This window comes from Cherax quadricarinatus, chromosome 92, assembly GCF_038502225.1.
Source record: "Cherax quadricarinatus isolate ZL_2023a chromosome 92, ASM3850222v1, whole genome shotgun sequence".
NCBI classification, from domain to species: Eukaryota; Metazoa; Arthropoda; class Malacostraca; order Decapoda; family Parastacidae; genus Cherax; species Cherax quadricarinatus.
In genome coordinates, this window is record NC_091383.1 from 1170001 (window position 1) to 1196967 (window position 26967).

The 26967-nt window shown below is 45.3% G+C and overlaps 1 protein-coding gene across 1 annotated transcript in view; it reads left to right on the top strand.

Annotated features, from left to right (window-relative positions):
* LOC128698320 (tubulin glycylase 3D-like) overlaps positions 1-26967 on the top strand; it is a 129753-nt gene that overhangs the window by 86394 nt on the left and 16392 nt on the right. The window contains exons 7-9 of the mRNA XM_070104433.1: positions 7584-7674; positions 21718-21885; positions 26452-26607. Coding sequence (XP_069960534.1) covers positions 7584-7674; positions 21718-21885; positions 26452-26607 — 415 coding nt within the window. The remainder of the gene's footprint in view (positions 1-7583; positions 7675-21717; positions 21886-26451; positions 26608-26967) is intronic.

A 26967-nucleotide genomic window follows, 5' to 3' on the forward strand; every position in this document is an offset into this window, starting at 1 on the left:
CTGTCTCTACCCATTATCTCTGTCTCTACCCATTATCTCTGTCTCTACCCATTATCTCTGTCTCTACCCATTATCTCTGTCTTTACCCATTATCTCTGTCTCTTCCCATTATCTCTGCCTCTACCCATTATCTCTGTCTCTACCCATTATCTCTGTCTCTACCCATTATCTCTGTCTCTACCCATTATCTCTGTCTCTACCCATTATCTCTGTCTCTACCCATTATCTCTGCCTCTACCCATTATCTCTGTCTCTACCCATTATCTCTGTCTCTACCCATTATCTCTGTCTCTACCCATTATCTCTGTCTCTACCCATTATTTCTGTCTCTACCCATTATCTCTGCCTCTACGCATTATCTCTGTCTCTACCCATTATCTCTGTCTCTACCCATTATCTCTGTCTCTACCCATTATCTCTGTCTCTACCCATTATCTCTGTCTCTACCCATTATCTCTGCCTCTACCCATTATCTCTGCCTCTACCCATTATCTCTGTCTCTACCCATTATCTCTGTCTCTACCCATTATCTCTGTCTCTACCCATTATCTCTGCCTCTACCCATTATCTCTGTCTCTACCCATTATCTCTGTCTCTACCCATTATCTCTGTCTCTACCCATTATCTCTGTCTCAACCCATTATCTCTGTCTCTACCCATTATCTCTGTCTCTACCCATTATCTCTGTCTTTACCCATTATCTCTGTCTCTTCCCATTATCTCTGCCTCTACCCATTATCTCTGTCTCTACCCATTATCTCTGTCTCTACCCATTATCTCTGTCTCTACCCATTATCTCTGTCTCTACCCATTATCTCTGCCTCTACCCATTATCTCTGTCTCTACCCATTATCTCTGTCTCTACCCATTATCTCTGTCTCTACCCATTATCTCTGTCTCTACCCATTATCTCTGTCTCTACCCATTATTTCTGTCTCTACCCATTATCTCTGCCTCTACGCATTATCTCTGTCTCTACCCATTATCTCTGTCTCTACCCATTATCTCTGTCTCTACCCATTATCTCTGCCTCTACCCATTATCTCTGTCTCTACCCATTATCTCTGTCTCTACCCATTATCTCTGTCTCTACCCATTATCTCTGTCTCTACCCATTATCTCTGTCTCTACCCATTATCTCTGCATCTACCCATTATCTCTGCCTCTACCCATTATCTCTGTCTCTACCCATTATCTCTATCTCTACCCATTATCTCTGTCTCTACCGATTATCTCTGTCTCTACCCATTATTTCTGTCTCTACCCATTATCTCTGCCTCTACCCATTATCTCTGTCTCTACCCATTATCTCTATCTCTACCCATTATCTCTGTCTCTACCCATTATCTCTGCCTCTACCCATTATCTTTGTCTCTACCCATTATCTCTGTCTCTACCCATTATCTCTGTCTCTACCCATTATCTCTGCCTCTACCCATTATCTCTGCCTCTACCCATTATCTCTGCCTCTACCCATTATCTCTGCCTCTACCCATTATCTCTGCCTCTACCCATTATCTCTGTCTCTACCCATTATCTCTGCCTCTACCCATTATCTCTGTCTCTACCCATTATCTCTGCCTCTACCCATTATCTCTGTCTCTACCCATTATCTCTGCCTCTACCCATTATCTCTGTCTCTACCCATTATCTCTGTCTCTACCCATTATGTCTGTCTCTACCCATTATCTCTGCCTCTACCCATTATCTCTGTCTCTACCCATTATCTCTGTCTCTACCCATTATCTCTGTCTCTACCCATTATCTCTGCCTCTACCCATTATCTCTGTCTCTACCCATTATCTCTGTCTCTACCCATTATGTCTGTCTCTACCCATTATCTCTGCCTCTACCCATTATCTCTGTCTCTACCCATTATCTCTGTCTCTACCCATTATCTCTGTCTCTACCCATTATCTCTGCCTCTACCCATTATCTCTGCCTGGCACACGACCCATAAATGAAAAAATCACCATAGAATTACCCCAGAAATGGGCCAATATGCTTCCACACGAGTGTAAATAATGAGAGTTGAATTTAAAGATTTATTCCCAAACTTTCATTAAATACCTTATGGGCAAAAGATCCTAATTTGTTGTAGCTCCTGGGCCCTGACCCTGGTGATTCTTAGGGGCTGAATTGTATGTTAGGCAGGTCACTATGTGCTTCATTGTTAGCTAGTAAATATACCCGTTTTGATAACTAAAACACGACAGTTGGGTATCTTTATTGATGAAACGTTTCGCCCTCACAGCAAGCTGCCTCACTCAAATACATAAGATGTCGGAATGCTGTTCTTAGGTTTGCTAGGCGCCCGTATGCTGCAGCAGTTATTTGGTTGATGTGCGACTCAGGAGATGTGTTTGGTATGATGCTCACCCCAAGATCCTTTTCCTTAAGTGAGGTTTGTAGGCTCTGGCCCCCTAGACTGTACTCCGTCTGCGGTCTTCTTTGCCCTTTCCCAATCTTCATACAGGGGTTGCAGGTCCAGTAGGGAAATAAAGATGATATTATCAGTCCAAGAACCTTGAAGAAAGGATGTAAGGTGGTCAGTCCCTGAGCCTGGAGAAGAGTTCAGCACCATGGTCTGGAACAAGGTGGTCAGTCCCTCAGCCTGGAGAAGAGTTCAGCACCATGGTCTGGAACAAGGTGGTCAGTCCCTCAGCCTGGAGAAGAGTTCAGTTCCATGGTCTGGAACAAGGTGGTCAGTCCCTCAGCCTGGAGAAGAGTTCCGCACCATGGTCTGGAACAAGGTGGTCAGTCCCTCAGCCTGGAGAAGAGTTCAGCACCATGGTCTGGAACAAGGTGGTCATTCCCTCAGCCTGGAGAAGAGTTCAGTTCCATGGTCTGGAACAAGGTGGTCAGTCCCTCAGCCTGGAGAAGAGTTCAGCACCATGGTCTGGAACAAGGTGGTCAGTCCCTCAGCCTGGAGAAGAGTTCAGTTCCATGGTCTGGAACAAGGTGATCAGTCCCTCAGCCTGGAGAAGAGTTCAGCACCATGGTCTGGAATAAGGTGGTCAGTCCCTCAGCCTGGAGAAGAGTTCAGCACCATGGTCTGGAATAAGGTGGTCAGTCCCTCAGCCTGGAGAAGAGTTCAGCACCATGGTCTGGAATAAGGTGGTCAGTCCCTCAGCCTGGAGAAGAGTTCAGCACCATGGTCTGGAATAAGGTGGTCAGTCCCTCAGCCTGGAGAAGAGTTCACCTCCATGGTCTGGAATAAGGTAGTCAGTCCCTCAGCCTGGAGAAGAGTTCAGCACCATGGTCTGGAATAAGGTGGTCAGTCCCTCAGCCTGGAGAAGAGTTCAGCACCATGGTCTGGAACAAGGTGATCAGTCCCTCAGCCTGGAGAAGAGTTCAGCACCATGGTCTGGAACAAGGTGGTCAGTCCCTCAGCCTGGAGAAGAGTTCACCTCCATGGTCTGGAATAAGGTGGTCAGTCCCTCAGCCTGGAGAAGAGTTCAGCACCATGGTCTGGAATAAGGTGGTCAGTCCCTCAGCCTGGAGAAGAGTTCAGCACCATGGTCTGGAATAAGGTGGTCAGTCCCTCAGCCTGGAGAAGAGTTCAGCACCATGGTCTGGAATAAGGTGGTCAGTCCCTCAGCCTGGAGAAGAGTTCACCTCCATGGTCTGGAATAAGGTAGTCAGTCCCTCAGCCTGGAGAAGAGTTCAGCACCATGGTCTGGAATAAGGTGGTCAGTCCCTCAGCCTGGAGAAGAGTTCAGCACCATAGTCTGGAATAAGGTGGTCAGTCCCTCAGCCTGGAGAAGAGTTCAACACCATGGTTTGGAATAAGGTGGTCAGTCTCTCAGCCTGGAGAAGAGTTCAGCACCATGGTCTGGAACAAGGTGGTCAGTCCCTCAGCCTGGAGAAGAGTCCAGCACCATGGTCTGGAACAAGGTGGTCAGTCCCTCAGCCTGGAGAAGAGTTCAACTCCATGGTCTGGAACAAGGTGGTCAGTCCCTCAGCCTGGAGAAGAGTTCAGCACCATGGTCTGGAATAAGGTGGTCAGTCCCTCAGCCTGGAGAAGAGTTCAGCACCATGGTCTGGAACAAGGTGGTCAGTCCCTCAGCCTGGAGAAGAGTTCAGCACCATGGTCTGGAACAAGGTGGTCAGTCCCTCAGCCTGGAGAAGAGCCCAGCACCATGGTCTGGAACAATGTGAAGCTGAATCACGAGAACGGAGTCTTAAATACTGATGAAGCCTGCTGTGTAGGCGAGCCGTTTAGTCAATAAATATACCCAAGTGTTGTACAGGTGTCTAATTTACCAATTTGTGGGTTTTCTGAACCATTTGTCTACATAAAGTACTGTGTGGCTCGATCCACAGGTTAAAATTATTATTACAATCAAAGTAAGTGCTAAACCCACAAGTGGGATTGAAAAGTGCATTCAGAGATGAATAACTGTGGAAAGGTGCTCATAGCATATGATAGTCGGTCTTGGATGGTAGCGCACTCGCATCACACATTGAGGTCAGTGGCTCGATCCCCGGTACACTATGTACAGTGATAAGTACAGTGCACTCCACGGTAAGCAAGGCAGAAATAGAAGCCACAAGATAGCAGACCGTGCTTCAACCAGCTCTAGAATGGGAATGACAAGGGCAGACAGGAGAGTGGTACCCACATAACCTCTGCGATTGCCAAAACCATCTTCTTATTGGCTAGAACCTGGTCACTAGTTGAACGACGGGGCCCCATCATCAACTCTTAGCAACCTGGTTCGCTGGTTGGGGGAGATAGCCTGTAAATGAGGCTGTGTACATGCGCTGAATAAAGGTTACGTACTCTTTGCATGCCACACCCACACCCCGAGAAGGCTCAGGATTAGGCTGCCACCTCCCAGTGGTAACCGTGCCGCCATGGCACAAAATAATGGGACCGCCTTTCCTCTCCACCATCCAACTCTTAGATAGAGCTCAGCTTTTCTCGTGACAAAAAGCCAAACCCTAAACTCAGAGTGAGACAGCAGTCAGTCAGGCTAGCATAGGTCCAAGATACAGGCGGACGGTAGCCCGCAAACCCTCACTAAAAAAAAACCCCACACCAGGGGATAAAAAAAAGAGCGTGAAAAGGGGTTACCACAAATAATATAACATCCTAACCTAAATAAATAAAAATATTAGACTCTAGATAAAGAGTCCGCCAACACATTTTCTTTGCCGGCAATATATTTAATTCTGAGTGAGTATGGTTGCAGTCTTAGCGTCCAGCGCATGAGCCTTGTGCTGTGGTTCTTCATGGCTTGGAGATATACTAGAGGATTGTGATCACTGTAGACTGTGACCACCTGCGATGTCTGGCCCACATAACATCGAAATGCTTCAAAGCCAGTACCAGCGCGAGGTGGTCACAGTCTACAGTGATCACAATCCTCTAGTATATCTCCAAGCCATGAAGAACCACAACACAAGGCTCATGCACTGGACGCTAAGACTGCAACCATACTCACTCAGAATTAAATATATTGCCGGCAAAGAAAGTGGGGGTTTGTGGGGGCAGTTGGGACGGATATGACCTACTTTGTTACAAAGGAAGCAGACGACAGGCTTGCCCTTTACTCCCTGCTGACGTTGCAAATGGTGTCGTTCTGGCTGGTGTCTCTCTGGATACTGTTGTCGAGATGCACCATGAGTAGTTTGCCTCTCCGCAGGTGGACCATAAGTTGAGAAGCGTGGCTCACCAGGTGACTTAGTTGGCTGACGTAGACGTTCTCCCTCCGGCTGGCACTTCATTCTCCAAGGTTGACGATCTCTGCTCATGCCAGGCTGTTGAAAAGAGAGATGGGACCGCTCGGACAAGGAGCGGTTAGTTTCGAAGGTATCAACCAACCTGGCTGCCTCCAATGCAGTGGTTAAGTCACGATCCTGCAGAAAGACTCGAACCTCTGGTCCCACAGACTCCAGCAGGTTATCAATCAGAATAAGCTGTACCAGATCCTCAAAGGTAGAGACACCACTTGCTTTATACCAGCTGGTAAAAGCTTTGGTTTGCTGTCTCACAAAGTCCACTAGGGATTGACCAAGCTGTCGTCTGCCCAGCTTAAATTTTTTTTTATATTTGGCTGGGATACATGTATATGCTCCCAACACTGTGGTCTTCACTACTTGATAATCAGAAAATTCAGCGTCATTTAATACTGACGTAAATTCCTGTGCCTTACCCAATAATGCTGTATGAACCAACGATGCCCAATGCTGTTCTGGCCACCTCAAGTCTCGAGCCTGATTTTCGAAGCTTTCGAAAAATTGTTCTGGTTCGGCCTCATTGAAGCGGGGAACAAACTGTACTACTTTCTGTAAACTAAAATTATTTACAGAATGCGAAAACTGCCTCCTTTCTCTTTCCCTATCAAATTCTTCCCTTGCGAAAGCTCTCTGTTCCCTAGTTTGCTCAAGATTGATTTTTGCCAGCTCAAGTGCCAACGACGCTGATTCACCTTGAGACAACCCAGCTGCACTATACTGACCATTTTGCTCCGTAGGTGTATCATCTTCCTCCTGCGAGAACATAGTAGTTTTTGCCCCAGCTCCCGTAGAGGGAGGAGTCTGATGTGCGATCTCTTCTACTATAAGTTTGTCAGCAATCAGTGAACGCAGTTGAGCAGCTGTGAGAGTGCGTTTGTATTTAATGCCAATGGAACGAGCAATTTGCCAACAACGCTGTAGGGACAATTTAGGTAGGTTATGCAAAGTATATGCCGACACCAGACGTCTGACTCGTCTAGGTGGCATAAGTTATTCGCTATCCACAGTAAGATTGCAGAATACGCATACAAGCAAAGCTGACTGCAAAATTCTCCACACCGAACAGGCTAGTAACAACTGACATGCAAAATTTGTAAAGCAATGCCAGACAGCTACACTGTTCTAGAAGATTGACCGTAGCGAAGCGAGCACACCGAACAAGCTAGTAGCGAGCTGTTGAACGATCACACAATAGCAAGGCTGATCATAACAGTAACTGACACGCAAAATTTGTAAAGCGTAGGCAAAGCTAATGCAAAGCCAGACAACAAGCTGCACAATGTTCCTGCTACGAGCTTCACCCTAAGCTCAACCGTTTCTCTAAGTCCAGCTCCAGCTCTCGGACAGGCCCCCATATTACAACCCAGGGTTGTAATAGGTGGAAACATTTAAACGTGTTTCCTTAGACACCTGCTGTCCATGTTCACCTAGCAGTAAGTAGGTACCTGGGTGTTAGTCACTTTACACCTGCTGTCACTGTTCACTTAGCAGTAAATAGGTACCTGGGTGTTAGGTGAATGGTATGGGTATCATCCTGGGGACAAAATTAACCTAAATTGCAGGAAATGCTCTACATAACCAGGAACTTTCTATATAATATGTCACTGGTGTCAGCTATGGTATGTATAAGTTGAACCATCTACTGCTGGAAATAAAAAAATTTTTCTCAATCATTTGCAACACAATCACACTATAGAGAGCAGCTATATAAGGAAGGTAACTGTACATGTACACATACTTATGATGTACGTGTACTCGCACACACACAAAACACACACACACACACACACACACACTGAAAAACAACTGTTTCTTACTGACGTGAGTGTTCCCGACAGAGAGGCCGCTACTCATCCACAACACGAAGTTCGACATCCGTCAGTGGTTTATGGTTACTGACTGGAATCCTCTCCATGTATGGGTCTACAGGTAATTATTAAGTTAACTAGCTAATGGTCCAGTAGGCCAGTAGGCCTTCTGCAGTGTTCCTCCATTCTTACGTTCTTATGTGCCGGTTATCTGTATAAGATGTCTACTATTGAGACTACACATACATTATATATATGCACACACACACACACACACACACACACACACACACACACACACACACACACACACACACACACACACACACACACACACACATATATATATATATATATATATATATATATATATATATATATATATATATATATATATATTCATAAAATGTTGAATGTGTGGGTACTAAGGATTTCTTACGAGTCTACACAAGGAATCATGTTACTGAACATTATATCGGTGTTTCCTGCAATGTACCTCCTACTGTACCATGGATGTTCACTATAGTTCTCCAGTGTTCTCAGACATGAACAGAAATCTTGTGTTGTGAACACTATGCTTAACGACCACTAAAATGTGATGTAAAACAGTATTGAGTTCAGTAATGTATGTACTCTGTACGGTTGTGTGTTCACTTTGTAGTGAACACAGTGTGAGGCTGTAGTGAACACAGTGTGAGGCTGTAGTGAACACTGTGTGAGGCTGTAGTGAACACAGTGTGAGGCTGTAGTGAACACTGTGTGAGGCTGTAGTGAACACTGTGTGAGGCTGTAGTGAACACAGTGTGAGGCTGTAGTGAACACAGTGTGAGGCTGTAGTGAACACAGTGTGAGGCTGTTGTGAACACAGTGTGAGGCTGTAGTGAACACAGTGTGAGGCTGTAGTGAACACAGTGTGAGGCTGTAGTGAACACAGTGTGAGGCTGTAGTGAACACTGTGTGAGGCTGTAGTGAACACAGTGTGAGGCTGTAGTGAACACAGTGTGAGGCTGTAGTGAACACAGTGTGAGGCTGTAGTGAACACTGTGTGAGGCTGTAGTGAACACAGTGTGAGGCTGTAGTGAACACAGTGTGAGGCTGTAGTGAACACAGTGTGAGGCTGTAGTGAACACAGTGTGAGGCTGTAGTGAACACTGTGTGAGGCTGTAGTGAACACAGTGTGAGGCTGTAGTGAACACAGTGTGAGGCTGTAGTGAACACAGTGTGAGGCTGTAGTGAACACAGTGTGAGGCTGTAGTGAACACAGTGTGAGGCTGTAGTGAACACAGTGTGAGGCTGTAGTGAACACAGTGTGAGGCTGTAGTGAACACAGTGTGAGGCTGTAGTGAACACTGTGTGAGGCTGGAGTGAACACTGTGTGAGGCTGTAGTGAACACAGTGTGAGGCTGTAGTGAACACAGTGTGAGGCTGTAGTGAACACAGTGTGAGGCTGTAGTGAACACAGTGTGAGGCTGTAGTGAACACAGTGTGAGGCTGTAGTGAACACAGTGTGAGGCTGTAGTGAACACAGTGTGAGGCTGTAGTGAACACAGTGTGAGGCTGTAGTGAACACTGTGTGAGGCTGGAGTGAACACTGTGTGAGGCTGTAGTGAACACTGTGTGAGGCTGTAGTGAACACTGTGTGAGGCTGTGAGGCTGTAGTGAACACAGTGTGAGGCTGTAGTGAACACAGTGTGAGGCTGTAGTGAACACAGTGTGAGGCTGTAGTGAACACTGTGTGAGGCTGTAGTGAACACTGTGTGAGGCTGTAGTGAACACTGTGTGAGGCTGTAGTGAACACAGTGTGAGGCTGTAGTGAACACTGTGTGAGGCTGTAGTGAACACTGTGTGAGGCTGTAGTGAACACAGTGTGAGGCTGTAGTGAACACTGTGTGAGGCTGTAGTGAACACAGTGTGAGGCTGTAGTGAACACAGTGTGAGGCTGTAGTGAACACAGTGTGAGGCTGTAGTGAACACAGTGTGAGGCTGTAGTGAACACTGTGTGAGGCTGTAGTGAACACAGTGTGAGGCTGTAGTGAACACAGTGTGAGGCTGTAGTGAACACTGTGTGAGGCTGGAGTGAACACAGTGTGAGGCTGTAGTGAACACAGTGTGAGGCTGGAGTGAACACTGTGTGAGGCTGTAGTGAACACAGTGTGAGGCTGTAGTGAACACTGTGTGAGGCTGTAGTGAACACAGTGTGAGGCTGTAGTGAACACAGTGTGAGGCTGTAGTGAACACTGTGTGAGGCTGGAGTGAACACTGTGTGAGGCTGTAGTGAACACAGTGTGAGGCTGTAGTGAACACAGTGTGAGGCTGCAGTGAACACAGTGTGAGGCTGTAGTGAACACAGTGTGAGGCTGTAGTGAACACAGTGTGAGGCTGTAGTGAACACAGTGTGAGGCTGTAGTGAACACAGTGTGAGGCTGTAGTGAACACAGTGTGAGGCTGTAGTGAACACAGTGTGAGGCTGTAGTGAACACAGTGTGAGGCTGTAGTGAACACAGTGTGAGGCTGTAGTGAACACAGTGTGAGGCTGTAGTGAACACAGTGTGAGGCTGTAGTGAACACAGTGTGAGGCTGTAGTGAACACAGTGTGAGGCTGTAGTGAACACAGTGTGAGGCTGTAGTGAACACAGTGTGAGGCTGTAGTGAACACAGTGTGAGGCTGTAGTGAACACAGTGTGAGGCTGTAGTGAACACAGTGTGAGGCTGTAGTGAACACAGTGTGAGGCTGGAGTGAACACAGTGTGAGGCTGTAGTGAACACAGTGTGAGGCTGTAGTGAACACAGTGTGAGGCTGTAGTGAACACAGTGTGAGGCTGTAGTGAACACAGTGTGAGGCTGTAGTGAACACAGTGTGAGGCTGTAGTGAACACAGTGTGAGGCTGTAGTGAACACAGTGTGAGGCTGTAGTGAACACAGTGTGAGGCTGGAGTGAACACAGTGTGAGGCTGGAGTGAACACAGTGTGAGGCTGTAGTGAACACAGTGTGAGGCTGTAGTGAACACAGTGTGAGGCTGTAGTGAACACTGTGTGAGGCTGTAGTGAACACAGTGTGAGGCTGTAGTGAACACAGTGTGAGGCTGTAGTGAACACTGTGTGAGGCTGTAGTGAACACAGTGTGAGGCTGTAGTGAACACAGTGTGAGGCTGTAGTGAACACTGTGTGAGGCTGTAGTGAACACAGTGTGAGGCTGTAGTGAACACAGTGTGAGGCTGTAGTGAACACAGTGTGAGGCTGTAGTGAACACAGTGTGAGGCTGTAGTGAACACTGTGTGAGGCTGTAGTGAACACTGTGTGAGGCTGTAGTGAACACAGTGTGAGGCTGTAGTGAACACAGTGTGAGGCTGTAGTGAACACAGTGTGAGGCTGTAGTGAACACAGTGTGAGGCTGTAGTGAACACAGTGTGAGGCTGTAGTGAACACAGTGTGAGGCTGTAGTGAACACAGTGTGAGGCTGTAGTGAACACAGTGTGAGGCTGTAGTGAACACAGTGTGAGGCTGTAGTGAACACAGTGTGAGGCTGTAGTGAACACAGTGTGAGGCTGTAGTGAACACAGTGTGAGGCTGTAGTGAACACAGTGTGAGGCTGTAGTGAACACAGTGTGAGGCTGTAGTGAACACAGTGTGAGGCTGTAGTGAACACAGTGTGAGGCTGTAGTGAACACAGTGTGAGGCTGTAGTGAACACAGTGTGAGGCTGTAGTGAACACAGTGTGAGGCTGTAGTGAACACAGTGTGAGGCTGTAGTGAACACTGTGTGAGGCTGTAGTGAACACAGTGTGAGGCTGTAGTGAACACAGTGTGAGGCTGTAGTGAACACAGTGTGAGGCTGGAGTGAACACAGTGTGAGGCTGGAGTGAACACAGTGTGAGGCTGTAGTGAACACAGTGTGAGGCTGTAGTGAACACTGTGTGAGGCTGTAGTGAACACAGTGTGAGGCTGTAGTGAACACAGTGTGAGGCTGTAGTGAACACAGTGTGAGGCTGGAGTGAACACAGTGTGAGGCTGTAGTGAACACAGTGTGAGGCTGTAGTGAACACAGTGTGAGGCTGGAGTGAACACCCTCATAATAATAATAATAATAATAATAATAATAATAATAATAATAATAATAATAATAATAATAATAATAACAATAATAATAATAATAATAATAAAAATAATAATAATAATAATAACAATAATAATAATAATAATAATAATAATAATAATAATAATAATAATAATAACAATAATAATAATAATAATAATAATAATAATAATAATAATAATAATAATAACAATAATAATAATAATAATAATAATAATAATAATAATAATAATAATAACAATAATAATAATAATAATAATAATAATAATAATAATAATAATAACAATAATAATAATAATAATAACAACAATAATAATAATAATAATAATAATAATAATAATAATAATAATAATAATAATAAAAATAACAATAATAATAATAATAATAATAATAATAATAATAATAATAATAATAATAATAATAATAAAAATAACAATAATAATAATAATAATAATAATAATAATAATAATAATAATAATAATAATAATAATAATAATAATAATAATAATAATAATAATTATAATAATGACAATTCTTTTCACACAATACGTAGTTTTTTTTTACAAAATTTTGGTTATACACATCACAGAATATATACACTGAGAGATGTATATGTCTTAGTGTATATATCCTGTTACATCACTTTAAGGCCTAGTTTATATGTTGAACCAGCCTTAATGACCCTAATTAACCATCCAACCAGCTTTAATGACCCTCATTAACCATCCAACCAGCCTTAATGACCCTCATTAACCATCCAACCAGCCTTAATGACCCTAATTAACCATCCAACCAGCCTTAATGACCCTAATTAACCATCCAACCAGCCTTAATGACCCTAATTAACCATCCAACCAGCCTTAATGACCCTCATTAACCATCCAACCAGCCTTAATGACCCTAATTAACCATCCAACCAGCCTTAATGACCCTCATTAACCATCCAACCAGCCTCATTAACCATCCAACCAGCCTTAATGACCCTCATTAACCATCCAACCAGCCTTAATGACCCTCATTAACCATCCAACCAGCCTTAATGACCCTAATTAACCATCCAACCAGCCTTAATGACCCTCATTAACCATCCAACCAGCCTCATTAACCATCCAACCAGCCTTAATGACCCTCATTAACCATCCAACCAGCCTTAATGACCCTCATTAACCATCCAACCAGCCTTAATGACCCTAATTAACCATCCAACCAGCTTTAATGACCCTCATTAACCATCCAACCAGCCTTAATGACCCTCATTAACCATCCAACCAGCCTTAATGACCCTCATTAACCATCCAACCAGCCTCATTAACCATCCAACCAGCCTTAATGACCCTCATTAACCATCCAACCAGCCTTAATGACCCTCATTAACCATCCAACCAGCCTTAATGACCATCATTAACCATCCAACCAGCCTTAATGACCCTCATTAACCATCCAACCAGCCTTAATGACCCTCATTAACCATCCAACCAGCCTTAATGACCCTCATTAACCATCCAACCAGCCTTAATAACCCTCATTAACCATCCAACCAGCCTTAATGACCCTCATTAACCATCCAACCAGCCTTAATGACCCTAATTAACCATCCAACCAGCCTTAATGACCCTCATTAACCATCCAACCAGCCTTAATGACCCTCATTAACCATCCAACCAGCCTCATTAACCATCCAACCAGCCTTAATGACCCTCATTAACCATCCAACCAGCCTTAATGACCCTCATTAATCATCCAACCAGCCTTAATGACCCTAATTAACCATCAAACCAGCCTTAATGACCCTCATTAACCATCCAACCAGCCTTAATGACCCTCATTAACCATCCAACCAGCCTTAATGACCCTAATTAACCATCCAACCAGCCTTAATGACCCTAATTAACCATCCAACCAGCCTTAATGACCCTAATTAACCATCCAACCAGCCTTAATGACCCTCATTAACCATCCAACCAGCCTTAATGACCCTAATTAACCATCCAACCAGCCTTAATGACCCTCATTAACCATCCAACCAGCCTTAATGACCCTAATTAACCATCCAACCAGCCTTAATGACCCTCATTAACCATCCAACCAGCCTTAATGACCCTCATTAACCATCCAACCAGCCTTAATGACCCTAATTAACCATCCAACCAGCCTTAATGACCCTCATTAACCATCCAACCAGCCTTAATGACCCTCATTAACCATCCAACCAGCCTTAATGACCCTCATTAACCATCCAACCAGCCTCATTAACCATCCAACCAGCCTTAATGACCCTCATTAACCATCCAACCAGCCTTAATGACCCTCATTAACCATCCAACCAGCCTTAATGACCATCATTAACTATCCAACCAGCCTTAATGACCCTCATTAACCATCCAACCAGCCTTAATGACCCTCATTAACCATCCAACCAGCCTTAATGACCCTCATTAACCATCCAACCAGCCTTAATAACCCTCATTAACCATCCAACCAGCCTTAATGACCCTCATTAACCATCCAACCAGCCTTAATGACCCTCATTAACCATCCAACCAGCCTTAATGACCCTCATTAACCATCCAACCAGCCTTAATGACCCTCATTAACCATCCAACCAGCCTTAATAACCCTCATTAACCATCCAACCAGCCTTAATGACCCTCATTAACCATCCAACCAGCCTTAATGACCCTCATTAACCATCCAACCAGCCTTAATGACCCTCATTAACCATCCAACCAGCTTTAATGACCCTCATTAACCATCCAACCAGCCTTAATGACCCTCATTAACCATTCAACTAGCCTTAATGACCCTCATTAACCATCCAACCAGCCTTAATGACCCTAATTAACCATCCAACCAGCCTTAATGACCCTAATTAACCATCCAACCAGCCTTAATGACCCTAATCAACCATCCAACCAGCCTTAATGACCCTAGTTAACCATCCAACCAGCCTTAATGACCCTAATTAACCATCCAACCAGCCTTAATGACCCTAATTAACCATCCAACCAGCCTTAATGACCCTAATTAACCCCATTAACCATCCAACCAGCCTTAATGACCCTAATTAACCATCCAACCAGCCTTAATGACCCTAATTAACCATCCAACCAGCCTTAATGACCCTAATTAACCATCCAACCAGCCTTAATGACCCTAATTAACCATCTAACCAGCCTTAATGACCCTAATTAACCATCCAACCAGCCTTAATGACCCTAATTAACCCTATTAACCATCCAACCAGCCTTAATGACCCTAATTAACCATCCAACCAGCCTTAATGACCCTAATTAACCCCATTAACCATCCAACCAGCCTTAATGACCCTAATTAACCATCCAACCAGCCTTAATAACCCTCATTAACCCCATTAACCATCCAGCCAGCCTTAATGACCCTAATTAACCATCCAACCAGCCTTAATGACCCTAATTAACCATCCAACCAGCCTTAATGACCCTCATTAACCATCCAACCAGCCTTAATGACCCTCATTAACCATCCAACCAGCCTTAATGACCCTCATTAACCATCCAACCAGCCTTAATGACCCTCATTAACCATCCAACCAGCCTTAATAACCCTAATTAACCATCCAACCAGCCTTAATAACCCTCATTAACCCCATTAACCATCCAAACAGCCTTAATGACCCTCATTAACCCCATTAACCATCCAACCAGCCTTAATAACCCTCATTAACCCCATTAACCATCCAACCAGCCTTAATGACCCTCATTAACCCCATTAACCATCCAACCAGCCTTAATAACCCTCATTAACCCCATTAACCATCCAACCAGCCTTAATGACCCTCATTAACCCCATTAACCTTCCAACCAGCCTTAATGACCCTCATTAACCCCATTCACCATCCAACCAGCCTTAATAACCCTCATTAACCCCATTAACCATCCAACCAGCCTTAATAACCCTCATTAACCCCATTAACCATCCAACCAGCCTTAATGACCCTCATTAACCCCATTAACCATCCAACCAGTCTTAATAACCCTCATTAACCCCATTAACCATCCAACCAGCCTTAATAACCCTCATTAACCCCATTAACCATCCAACCAGCCTTAATGACCCTCATTAACCCCATTAACCATCCAACCAGCCTTAATGACCCTCATTAACCCCATTAACCATCCAACCAGCCTTAATAACCCTCATTAACCCCATTAACCATCCAACCAGCCTTAATAACCCTCATTAACCCCATTAACCATCCAACCAGCCTTAATGACCCTCATTAACCCCATTAACCATCCAACCAGCCTTAATGACCCTCATTAACCCCATTAACCATCCAACCAGCCTTAATAACCCTCATTAATATATAATACAGTACTCAGTGGTCAGTCGTCACGTGAGGTCACAGACCCTGAGCTGCCTTGGGGATTAGTGTGGACGGTTACAAAGCATGGCTTGCTTCTGCAGTGTTTTAAAAATTGAGGTTGGAGAGTTGAAGGAGGAGATCTTGCTTCTCCAGGAGGAGATTAGGAGGCTGAAGGTCCACCTCAATGGGTCTGGGAGAGAGTGTGAGGTGGCTGGAGTTGTGGGGAATGAGGCTTCTAGCAGCGAGGTGCAGTCTGTCTCTCGCTGTGAGGAGGCTGTAGTTGGGGAGGCAGCAACGGCTACCAGCAGTGAGGTGCAGCCCAGCACCTGCTACAAGTGGCGAGTAGTTCACAGTAATGGAAGGCGCATCAGAGTAAGGAAAGTTAAGAGTGAAGATCTGAAGGTAGGAAATCGCTTCTCTGTTCTTCAGGATGAATGTACTTCAGTGGCCAGTGAAGGTAAGGGTACTACTGCCCCTGCTAATGGAGGTAAGTGCATTCTTGTGGTTGGTGACTCTCAGGTAAGATACATTGACCGTGCTTTTTGTAATAGGAATAAGAAGATGAGAGATAGAGTGTGCTTCCCTGGAGCTGGTGTTGGGGACATTGTCAACAGGCTGGATAATATCATGTCAGGTAATGGGAGCAAGCCCATTATCTGTCTCAGTGCTGGTGGAAATGATATTGGGAAGGGTAGGAGAGAAGAGCTGCTAGATAAGTACAGGTCAGCTATAGATTTCATTAAGTCTAAGGGAGGGATCCCAATCATATGTAGCATCTTGCCTAGAAGGGGAGTAGGAAATGAATGGTTGTCTAGGGCAATTGGTGTAAATTGCTGGCTAGACAGATACTGCAAGGAACTTGCAATCCCATTCATTGACAACTGGAACAACTTTTATGGCAAACATGATATGTATGCAAGGGATGGGGTACATCTCTCTGGGGCTGGGGTGGTAGCACTTGCAGACTCGATTGAGAAGGCCATTGGTGAAATGCCTATGATTTTAAACTGATGGAAGATAGAGGTATGGGTGTGTGTGGGAAACAAGCAGGTTGCAACACTTGGGTTGGAAACAGTAAATGTATAAAAGGCATTCAGCATGAAGTTATAAATAAAGACAATAGATCAGGTCAGCAAACAAAGGGGGACAGCAGAGGGCAGCAAGGGACTAGCTCCCTTAAGGTTTACTATACTAATAGCAGGAGTGTAAGAAATAAGATAGATGAGCTAAGATTAATTGCAAGTGCAGGAGACATAGATATTATTGCTATAACAGAGACCTGGCTCAATCTGAAAGATAGAGAGATGCCCTCTGAATGTCACATACAAGGCTATAAATTATTCCACACTGACAGGGTCAACAGGAAAGGTGGTGGAGTAGCGATGTATGTCAGAGACAATTTAAATTGTTGTGTTAGACAAGATATTAAATTAGAAGCGTCAGCCACTGAATCTGTTTGGTTACAGCTTCTCGAGGGCCGAGAAAAACTAATTTTGGGTGTGATTTACAGGGCCCCAAATCTTGATAGGGAGTGCAGTAAACTTCTATGGGACGAAATTCGTAAGGCATCTACATACGAAAATGTTGTGCTAATGGGAGATTTCAACTATAGACAGATTGACTGGAGCAATTTGACAGGAAATTTAGAGTCAGGTGACTTTCTTGATACGATCCAGGATTGTTTTTTAAAACAGTTTGTGACAGAGCCAACTAGGGGAAATAACCTCCTTGACTTGGTTCTTGCCAGTAGGGAAACACTAATTAATAATCTTGAGGTTAATGATGAGCTTGGGGAAAGTGATCACAAATCACTCAGTTTTAATATATCATGGAATTCCCCTAATAATGGCAATCAAGTCTCCGTCCCTGACTTTCGCTTGGCTGATTTCATAGGACTGAAAAATTACTTAGGTGGGCTGAACTGGAATGACCTGACTAAGGGTCAGGTAGGTGGTGATGGTTGCCGATATGATGCTTTCCAGGGCATAGTTCTAGCTGCTCAGTCAAATTATGTTCCAAATAGGGAAATCAGATCAAACAAAAATGATCCTAAATGGATGAACAATAGATTAAAATATCTGATTGGTCAAAAGAGAGGCATATATAGGCAAATCAAAAGAGGAGAGGGGCAATTGAGAAATCGATATATTCAGTTAAAGAGAGAAATAAAAAAGGGAATTAGAAAAGCAAAAAGAGATTATGAGGTTAAAGTTGCAAGAGAATCGAAGACTAACCCAAAAGGATTCTTTCAGGTATACAGAAGTAAGATCAGGGACAAGATAGGCCCACTCAAAAGTTCCTCGGGTCAGCTCACTGACAGTGATAAGGAAATGTGTAGAATTTTTAACACATACTTCCTCTCAGTTTTTACACAGGAGGATACCAGCGATATTCCAGTAATGATAAATTATGTAGAACAGGACGATAATAAACTGTGTACTATTAGGGTCACAAGTGACATGGTCCTTAGGCAAATAGATAAATTAAAACCTAACAAATCCCCAGGCCCTGATGAACTGTATGCAAGGGTTCTAAAGGAATGTAAAGAGGAGCTTAGCACACCTTTGGCTAATCTTTTCAACATATCACTACAAACTGGCATGGTGCCAGATAAGTGGAAAATGGCAAATGTGATACCTATTTTCAAAACAGGTGACAGGTCCTTAGCTTCGAACTATAGACCAATAAGCCTAACCTCCATAGTGGGAAAATTTATGGAATCAATAATTGCCGAGGCAGTTCGTAGCCACCTTGAAAAGCATAAATTAATCAACGAATCTCAGCATGGTTTTACAAAGGGGCGTTCCTGCCTTACGAATTTATTAATTTTTTTCACTAAGGTATTTGAGGAGGTAGATCATGGTAATGAATATGATATTGTGTATATGGACTTCAGTAAGGCTTTTGACAGGGTCCCACATCAGAGACTATTGAGGAAAATTAAAGCACATGGAATAGGAGGAGAAATTTTTTCCTGGATAGAGGCATGGTTGACAAATAGGCAGCAGAGAGTTTGCATAAATGGGGAGAAATCAGAGTGGGGAAGTGTCACGAGCGGTGTTCCACAGGGGTCAGTGTTGGGCCCCCTGCTGTTCACAATCTACATAAACGACATAGATGAGGGCATAAAGAGCGACATCGGCAAGTTTGCCGATGACACCAAAATAGGCCGTCGAATTCATTCTGACGAGGACATTCGAGCACTCCAGGAAGATTTGAATAGACTGATGCAGTGGTCGGAGAAGTGGCAGATGCAGTTTAATATAGACAAATGCAAAGTTCTAAATGTTGGACAGGACAATAACCATGCCACATATAAACTAAATAATGTAGATCTTAATATTACGGATTGCGAAAAAGATTTAGGAGTTCTGGTTAGCAGTAATCTGAAACCAAGACAACAGTGCATAAGTGTTCGCAATAAAGCTAATAGAATCCTTGGCTTCATATCAAGAAGCATAAATAATAGGAGTCCTCAGGTTGTTCTTCAACTCTATACATCCTTGGTTAGGCCTCATTTAGATTATGCTGCACAGTTTTGGTCACCTTATTACAGAATGGATATAAATTCTCTGGAAAATGTACAAAGGAGGATGACAAAGTTGATCCCATGTATCAGAAACCTTCCCTATGAGGATAGACTAAGGGCCCTGAATCTGCACTCTCTAGAAAGACGTAGAATTAGGGGGGATATGATTGAGGTGTATAAATGGAAGACAGGAATAAATAAAGGGGATGTAAATAGTGTGCTGAAAATATCTAGCCTAGACAGGACTCGCAGCAATGGTTTTAAGTTGGAAAAATTCAGATTCAGGAAGGATATAGGAAAGTACTGGTTTGGTAATAGAGTTGTGGATGAGTGGAACAAACTCCCAAGTACCGTTATAGAGGCCAGAACGTTGTGTAGCTTTAAAAATAGGTTGGATAAATACATGAGTGGATGTGGGTGGGTGTGAGTTAGACCTGATAGCTTGTGCTAACAGGTCGGTTGCCGTGTTCCTCCCTTAAGTCAATGTGACCTGACCTGACTAGGTTGGGTGCATTGGCTTAAGCCGGTAGGAGACTTGGACCTGCCTCGCATGGGCCAGTAGGCCTTCTGCAGTGTTCCTTCGTTCTTATGTTCTTATGTTCTTATTAACCCCATTAACCATCCAACCAGCCTTAATGACCCTCATTAACCCCATTAACCATCCAACCAGCCTTAATAACCCTCATTAACCCCATTAACCATCCAACCAGCCTTAATAACCCTCATTAACCCCATTAACCATCCAACCAGCCTTAATGACCCTCATTAACCCCATTAACCATCCAACCAGCCTTAATAACCCTCATTAACCCCATTAACCATCCAACCAGCCTTAATAACCCTCATTAACCCCATTAACCATCTAATCAGCCTTAATAACCCCCATGTGGTAGAATCTAAACCCCATTAACTAACCAACCAGTCTTAACGACCCTCATTAACCCCATTATCTAACCAACCAGTCTTAACGACCCTCATTAACCCCATTAACTAACCAACCAGTCTTAACAACCCTCATTAACCCCATTAACTAATCAACCAGTCTTAACGACCCTCATTAACCATCCAACCAGTCTTATTATTATTTATTATTATTATAATCAAGGGGGAAGCGCTAAACCCGGAGGATTATACAGCGCCTGGGGGGGGGGATGTGGAAGGCATTCAGGCTTAATTCGGGGAACTGGAGCACAGATCCAATTCCCTAAATTAAGATCCCGTCACCAACATCAAGGAACCTTCCTTGAGGGGCCTGTTGTAGACAGAATTTAAACTCCATTAACTAACCACCCTATTGCAAGCCACCCTATTGCAAACTACCCTATTGCAAACTACCCTATTGCAAACCAACCTATTGCAAACCAACCTATTGCAAACCACCCTATTGCAAGCCAACCTATTGCAAACCACCCTATTGCAAACTACCCTATTGCAAACCAACCTATTGCAAGCCACCCTATTGCAAACCACCCTATTGCAAACCAACCTATTGCAAATCAACCTATTGCAAACCACCCTATTGCAAACCACCCTTTTGCAAGCCACCCTATTACAAACCACCCTATTGCAAACTACCCTATTGCAAACCAACCTATTGCAAACCAACCTATTGCAAACCACCCTATTGCAAGCCAACCTATTGCAAACCACCCTATTGCAAACCAACCTATTGCAAACCACCCTATTGCAAGCCACCCTATTGCAAGCCACCCTATTGCAAACTACCCTATTGCAAGCCACCCTATTGCAAGCCACCCTATTGCAAACTACCCTATTGCAAGCCACCCTATTGCAAGCCACCCTATTGCAAGCCACCCTATTGCAAACCACCCTATTGCAAACCACCCTATTGCAAACCAACCTATTGCAAACCACCCTATTGCAAACCACCCTATTGCAAGCCAACCTATTGCAAACCAACCTATTGCAAACCACCCTATTGCAAGCCAACCTACTGCAAACCAACGTATTGCAAACCACCCTATTGCAAACCACCCTATTGCAAACCAACCTATTGCAAACCAACCTATTGCAAACCACCCTATTGCAAGCCAACCTATTGCAAGCCAACCTATTGCAAACCACCCTATTGCAAACCAACCTATTGCAAGCCAACCTATTGCAAACCACCCTATTGCAAACCAACCTATTGCAAACCACCCTATTGCAAAGGTATTGATCAATTGAACTTATTACAGAGAGTGTTACTTAAGGTTCTGCTCTCAGCAGTACGACCTGACGAAGAATAACGAAGCTATACACCTGAGTAACAACGCTATACAGTGCAAGTACCTGAACGGCGAGAGGAGCGGAGAACTGCCTGACGAGAACATGTGGGACTGTCGTCAGTTTAAGGAATACTTGAGGTACGTATTTTATTTGCGTTTTGACAGGTGTTCCCGTGTTATACAGTAGACGGGTGCCACATCCATGATAGGTGTTCCCGTGTTATACAGTAGACGGGTGCCACACCCATGACAGGTGTTCCCGTGTTATACAGTAGACGGGTGCCACATCCATGATAGGTGTTCCCGTGTTATACAGTAGACGGGTGTCACATCCATGACAGGTGTTCCCGTGTTATACAGTAGACGGGTGCCACATCCATGACAGGTGTTCCCGTGTTATACAGTAGACGGGTGCCACATCCATGATAGGTGTTCCCGTGTTATACAGTAGACGGGTGCCACATCCATGACAGGTGTTCCCGTGTTATGCAGTAGACGGGTGCCACATCCATGATAGGTGTTCCCGTGTTATACAGAAGACGGGTGCCACATCCACGATAGGTGTTCCCGTGTTATACAGTAGACGGGTGCCACATCCATGACAGGTGTTCCCGTGTTATACAGTAGACGGGTGCCACACCCATGACAGGTGTTCCCGTGTTATACAGTAGACGGGTGCCACACCCATGACAGGTGTTCCCGTGTTATACAGTAGACGGGTGCCACATCCATGACAGGTGTTCCCGTGTTATACAGTAGACGGGTGCCACACCCATGACATGTGTTCCCGTGTTATACAGTAGACGGGTGCCACACCCATGACAGGTGTTCCCGTGTTATACAGTAGACGGGTGCCACATCCATGACAGGTGTTACCGTGTTATACAGTAGACGGGTGCCACACCCATGACAGGTGTTCCCGTGTTATACAGTAGACGGGTGCCACATCCATGACAGGTGTTCCCGTGTTATACAGTAGACGGGTGCCACACCCATGACATGTGTTCCCGTGTTATACAGTAGACGGGTGCCACACCCATGACAGGTGTTCCCGTGTTATACAGTAGACGGGTGCCACATCCATGACAGGTGTTACCGTGTTATACAGTAGACGGGTGCCACACCCATGACAGGTGTTCCCGTGTTATACAGTAGACGGGTGCCACACCCATGGCACGTGTCCTCGTGTTATACAGTAGACGGGTGCCACACCCATGACACGTGTCCTCGTGTTATACAGTAGACGGATGCCACACCCATGACAGGTGTTCCCGTGTTATACAGTAGACGGGTGCCACACCCATGACAGGTGTTCTCGTGTTATACAGTAGACGAGTGCCACACCCATGACAGGTGTTCCCGTGTTATACAGTAGACGGGTGCCACACCCATGACAGGTGTTCCCGTGTTATACAGTAGACGGGTGCCACACCCATGACAGGTGTTCCCGTGTTATACAGTAGACGGGTGCCACACCCATGACAGGTGTTCCCGTGTTATACAGTAGACGGGTGCCACACCCATGACAGGTGTTCCCGTGTTATACAGTAGACGGGTGCCACACCCATGACAGGTGTTCACGTGTTATACAGTAGACGGGTGCCACATCCATGACAGGTGTTCCCGTGTTATACAGTAGACGGGTGCCACACCCATGACAGGTGTTCCCGTGTTATACAGTAGACGGGTGCCACACCCATGACAGGTGTTCCCGTGTTATACAGTAGACGGGTGCCACACCCATGACAGGTGTTCCCGTGTTATACAGTAGACGGGTGCCACACCCATGACAGGTGTTCCCGTGTTATACAGTAGACGGGTGCCACACCCATGACAGGTGTTCCCGTGTTATACAGTAGACGGGTGCCACACCCATGACAGGTGTTCCTGTGTTATACAGTAGACGGGTGCCACACCCATGACAGGTGTTCCTGTGTTATACAGTAGACGGGTGCCACACCCATGACAGGTGTTCCTGTGTTATACAGTAGACGGGTGCCACACCCATGACAGGTGTTCCTGTGTTATACAGTAGACGGGTGCCACACCCATGACAGGTGTTCCCGTGTTATACAGTAGACGGGTGCCACACCCATGACAGGTGTTCCTGTGTTATACAGTAGACGGGTGCCACACCCATGACAGGTGTTCCTGTGTTATACAGTAGACGGGTGCCACACCCATGACAGGTGTTCCCGTGTTATACAGTAGACGGGTGCCACACCCATGACAGGTGTTCCCGTGTTATACAGTAGACGGGTGCCACACCCATGACAGGTGTTCCTGTGTTATACAGTAGACGGGTGTCACACCCATGACAGGTGTTCCCGTGTTATACAGTAGACGGGTGCCACACCCATGACAGGTGTTCCTGTGTTATACAGTAGACGGGTGCCACACCCATGACAGGTGTTCCTGTGTTATACAGTAGACGGGTGCCACACCCATGACAGGTGTTCCCGTGTTATACAGTAGACGGGTGCCACACCCATGACAGGTGTTCCCGTGTTATACAGTAGACGGGTGCCACACCCATGACAGGTGTTCCTGTGTTATACAGTAGACGGGTGCCACACCCATGACAGGTGTTCCCGTGTTATACAGTAGACGGGTGCCACACCCATGACAGGTGTTCCTGTGTTATACAGTAGACGGGTGCCACACCCATGACAGGTGTTCCTGTGTTATACAGTAGACGGGTGCCACACCCATGACAGGTGTTCCCGTGTTATACAGTAGACGGGTGCCACACCCATGACAGGTGTTCCCGTGTTATACAGTAGACGGGTGCCACACCCATGACAGGTGTTCCTGTGTTATACAGTAGACGGGTGCCACACCCATGACAGGTGTTCCCGTGTTATACAGTAGACGGGTGCCACACCCATGACAGGTGTTCCTGTGTTATACAGTAGACGGGTGCCACACCCATGACAGGTGTTCCTGTGTTATACAGTAGACGGGTGCCACACCCATGACAGGTGTTCCCGTGTTATACAGTAGACGGGTGCCACACCCATGACAGGTGTTCCCGTGTTATACAGTAGACGGGTGCCACACCCATGACAGGTGTTCCTGTGTTATACAGTAGACGGGTGCCACACCCATGACAGGTGTTCCCGTGTTATACAGTAGACGGGTGCCACACCCATGACAGGTGTTCCTGTGTTATACAGTAGACGGGTGCCACACCCATGACAGGTGTTCCTGTGTTATACAGTAGACGGGTGCCACACCCATGACAGGTGTTCCTGTGTTATACAGTAGACGGGTGCCACACCCATGACAGGTGTTCCCGTGTTATACAGTAGACGGGTGCCACACCCATGACAGGTGTTCCCGTGTTATACAGTAGACGGGTGCCACACCCATGACAGGTGTTCCTGTGTTATACAGTAGACGGGTGCCACACCCATGACAGGTGTTCCTGTGTTATACAGTAGACGGGTGCCACACCCATGACAGGTGTTCCCGTGTTATACAGTAGACGGGTGCCACACCCATGACAGGTGTTCCCGTGTTATACAGTAGACGGGTGCCACACCCATGACAGGTGTTCCTGTGTTATACAGTAGACGGGTGCCACACCCATGACAGGTGTTCCCGTGTTATACAGTAGACGGGTGCCACACCCATGACAGGTGTTCCTGTGTTATACAGTAGACGGGTGCCACACCCATGACAGGTGTTCCTGTGTTATACAGTAGACGGGTGCCACACCCATGACAGGTGTTCCCGTGTTATACAGTAGACGGGTGCCACACCCATGATAGGTGTTCCCGTGTTATACAGTAGACGGGTGCCACATCCATGACAGGTGTTCCCGTGTTATTCAGTAGATGGGTACCACACCCATGACAGGTGTTCCCGTGTTATACAGTAGACGGGTGCCACACCCATGACAGGTGTTCCCGTGTTATACAGTAGACGGGTGCCACACCCATGACAGGTGTTCCCGTGTTATACAGTAGACGGGTGCCACATCCATGACAGGTGTTCCCGTGTTATACAGTAGACGGGTGCCACATCCATGACCAATAGCGCAGCGAGAATTTTAATCTGATGGGTAGCTTACGCAAGGATTTCAATCTTGAAGGATGCTTAGCCAGAGTTTCAATCTGAGATGTTTAAAAATCAAATGATGTTAAAAAAATCAATATATAAACTTGGTATGATTTTCAATATGTCTATGAAATTTCTGTAATTAACGTCACTGATCAATGTAATAAAAATTCTGTGGATCTGGGAAGACTTTATCTCCCCTCAGCTTCCCCCTGGCTGTGGCACATCAAACTCAATGAAGATAGATCCTTCCACCATTATGACTCACGAAATAGAAATGACACGATTGCAACCAAACCATACCACGGGCGGGGATAGAACCCGCGATCAGAGAGTCTCAATCGTGGGTTCTATCCCCGTCCGTGGTATGGTTTGTCTTCCACCATTATGTTTTATGAACGGTACTGATGGTATCAGAGGGGGTTTATTAGCCCCATTAGTAATTACTGTATCGGCAGTTCACCTCATAGCTGTGAACTGGCTTATAGGCAACCCACAACAGTAGTGATGTGTGTCTTATATGGGGTTGAAGAAGGTTAGGGATGTGTTGAGGTTTAATGATGATAATGTGTGTGTTTTAACAGAGGGTTGAAGAAGGTAAGGATGTGTTGAGGTTTAATGATGATAATGTGTGTCTTACAGGGGGTTGAAGAAGGAAGGGATGTGGGAGGATGTGATCTTCCCTGGGATGCGCGATGCTCTGGTAGCCGCCATGTTGGCTGCCCAAGTGGAGATAGACTCTTTTAAACACGGCTTCGAACTGTTTGGTGCGGATTTTATGCTCACTGAAGATCTCAGGTAACCTTAATGCTGCTCCCATGATTACTAATGCATTTGTAAGAAAGTATCTACGGTTGAATTACTTAGCTGTTTTAATTGTTAACGTTATAATCAAGACTGATTTCTACTGTATCTTACAGCCAGACTATCAATAATAAGATATAAGGACCCCTTGATTTTTTCTGGGTTCTCCAGGTGGGTAACTTACACATATGTTGCTATCAATAACAACACTGCTACTAGCCAAGCCGTCGAACCCATTACTTTGGCCCTCCTCATGGTGAGCCAAAACACATGACGCTCTAGTCCACGGAACCACAGAATTGTGTGGTTCCGTGGACTAGATTATTATTATAATCAAGGGGGAAGCGCTAAACC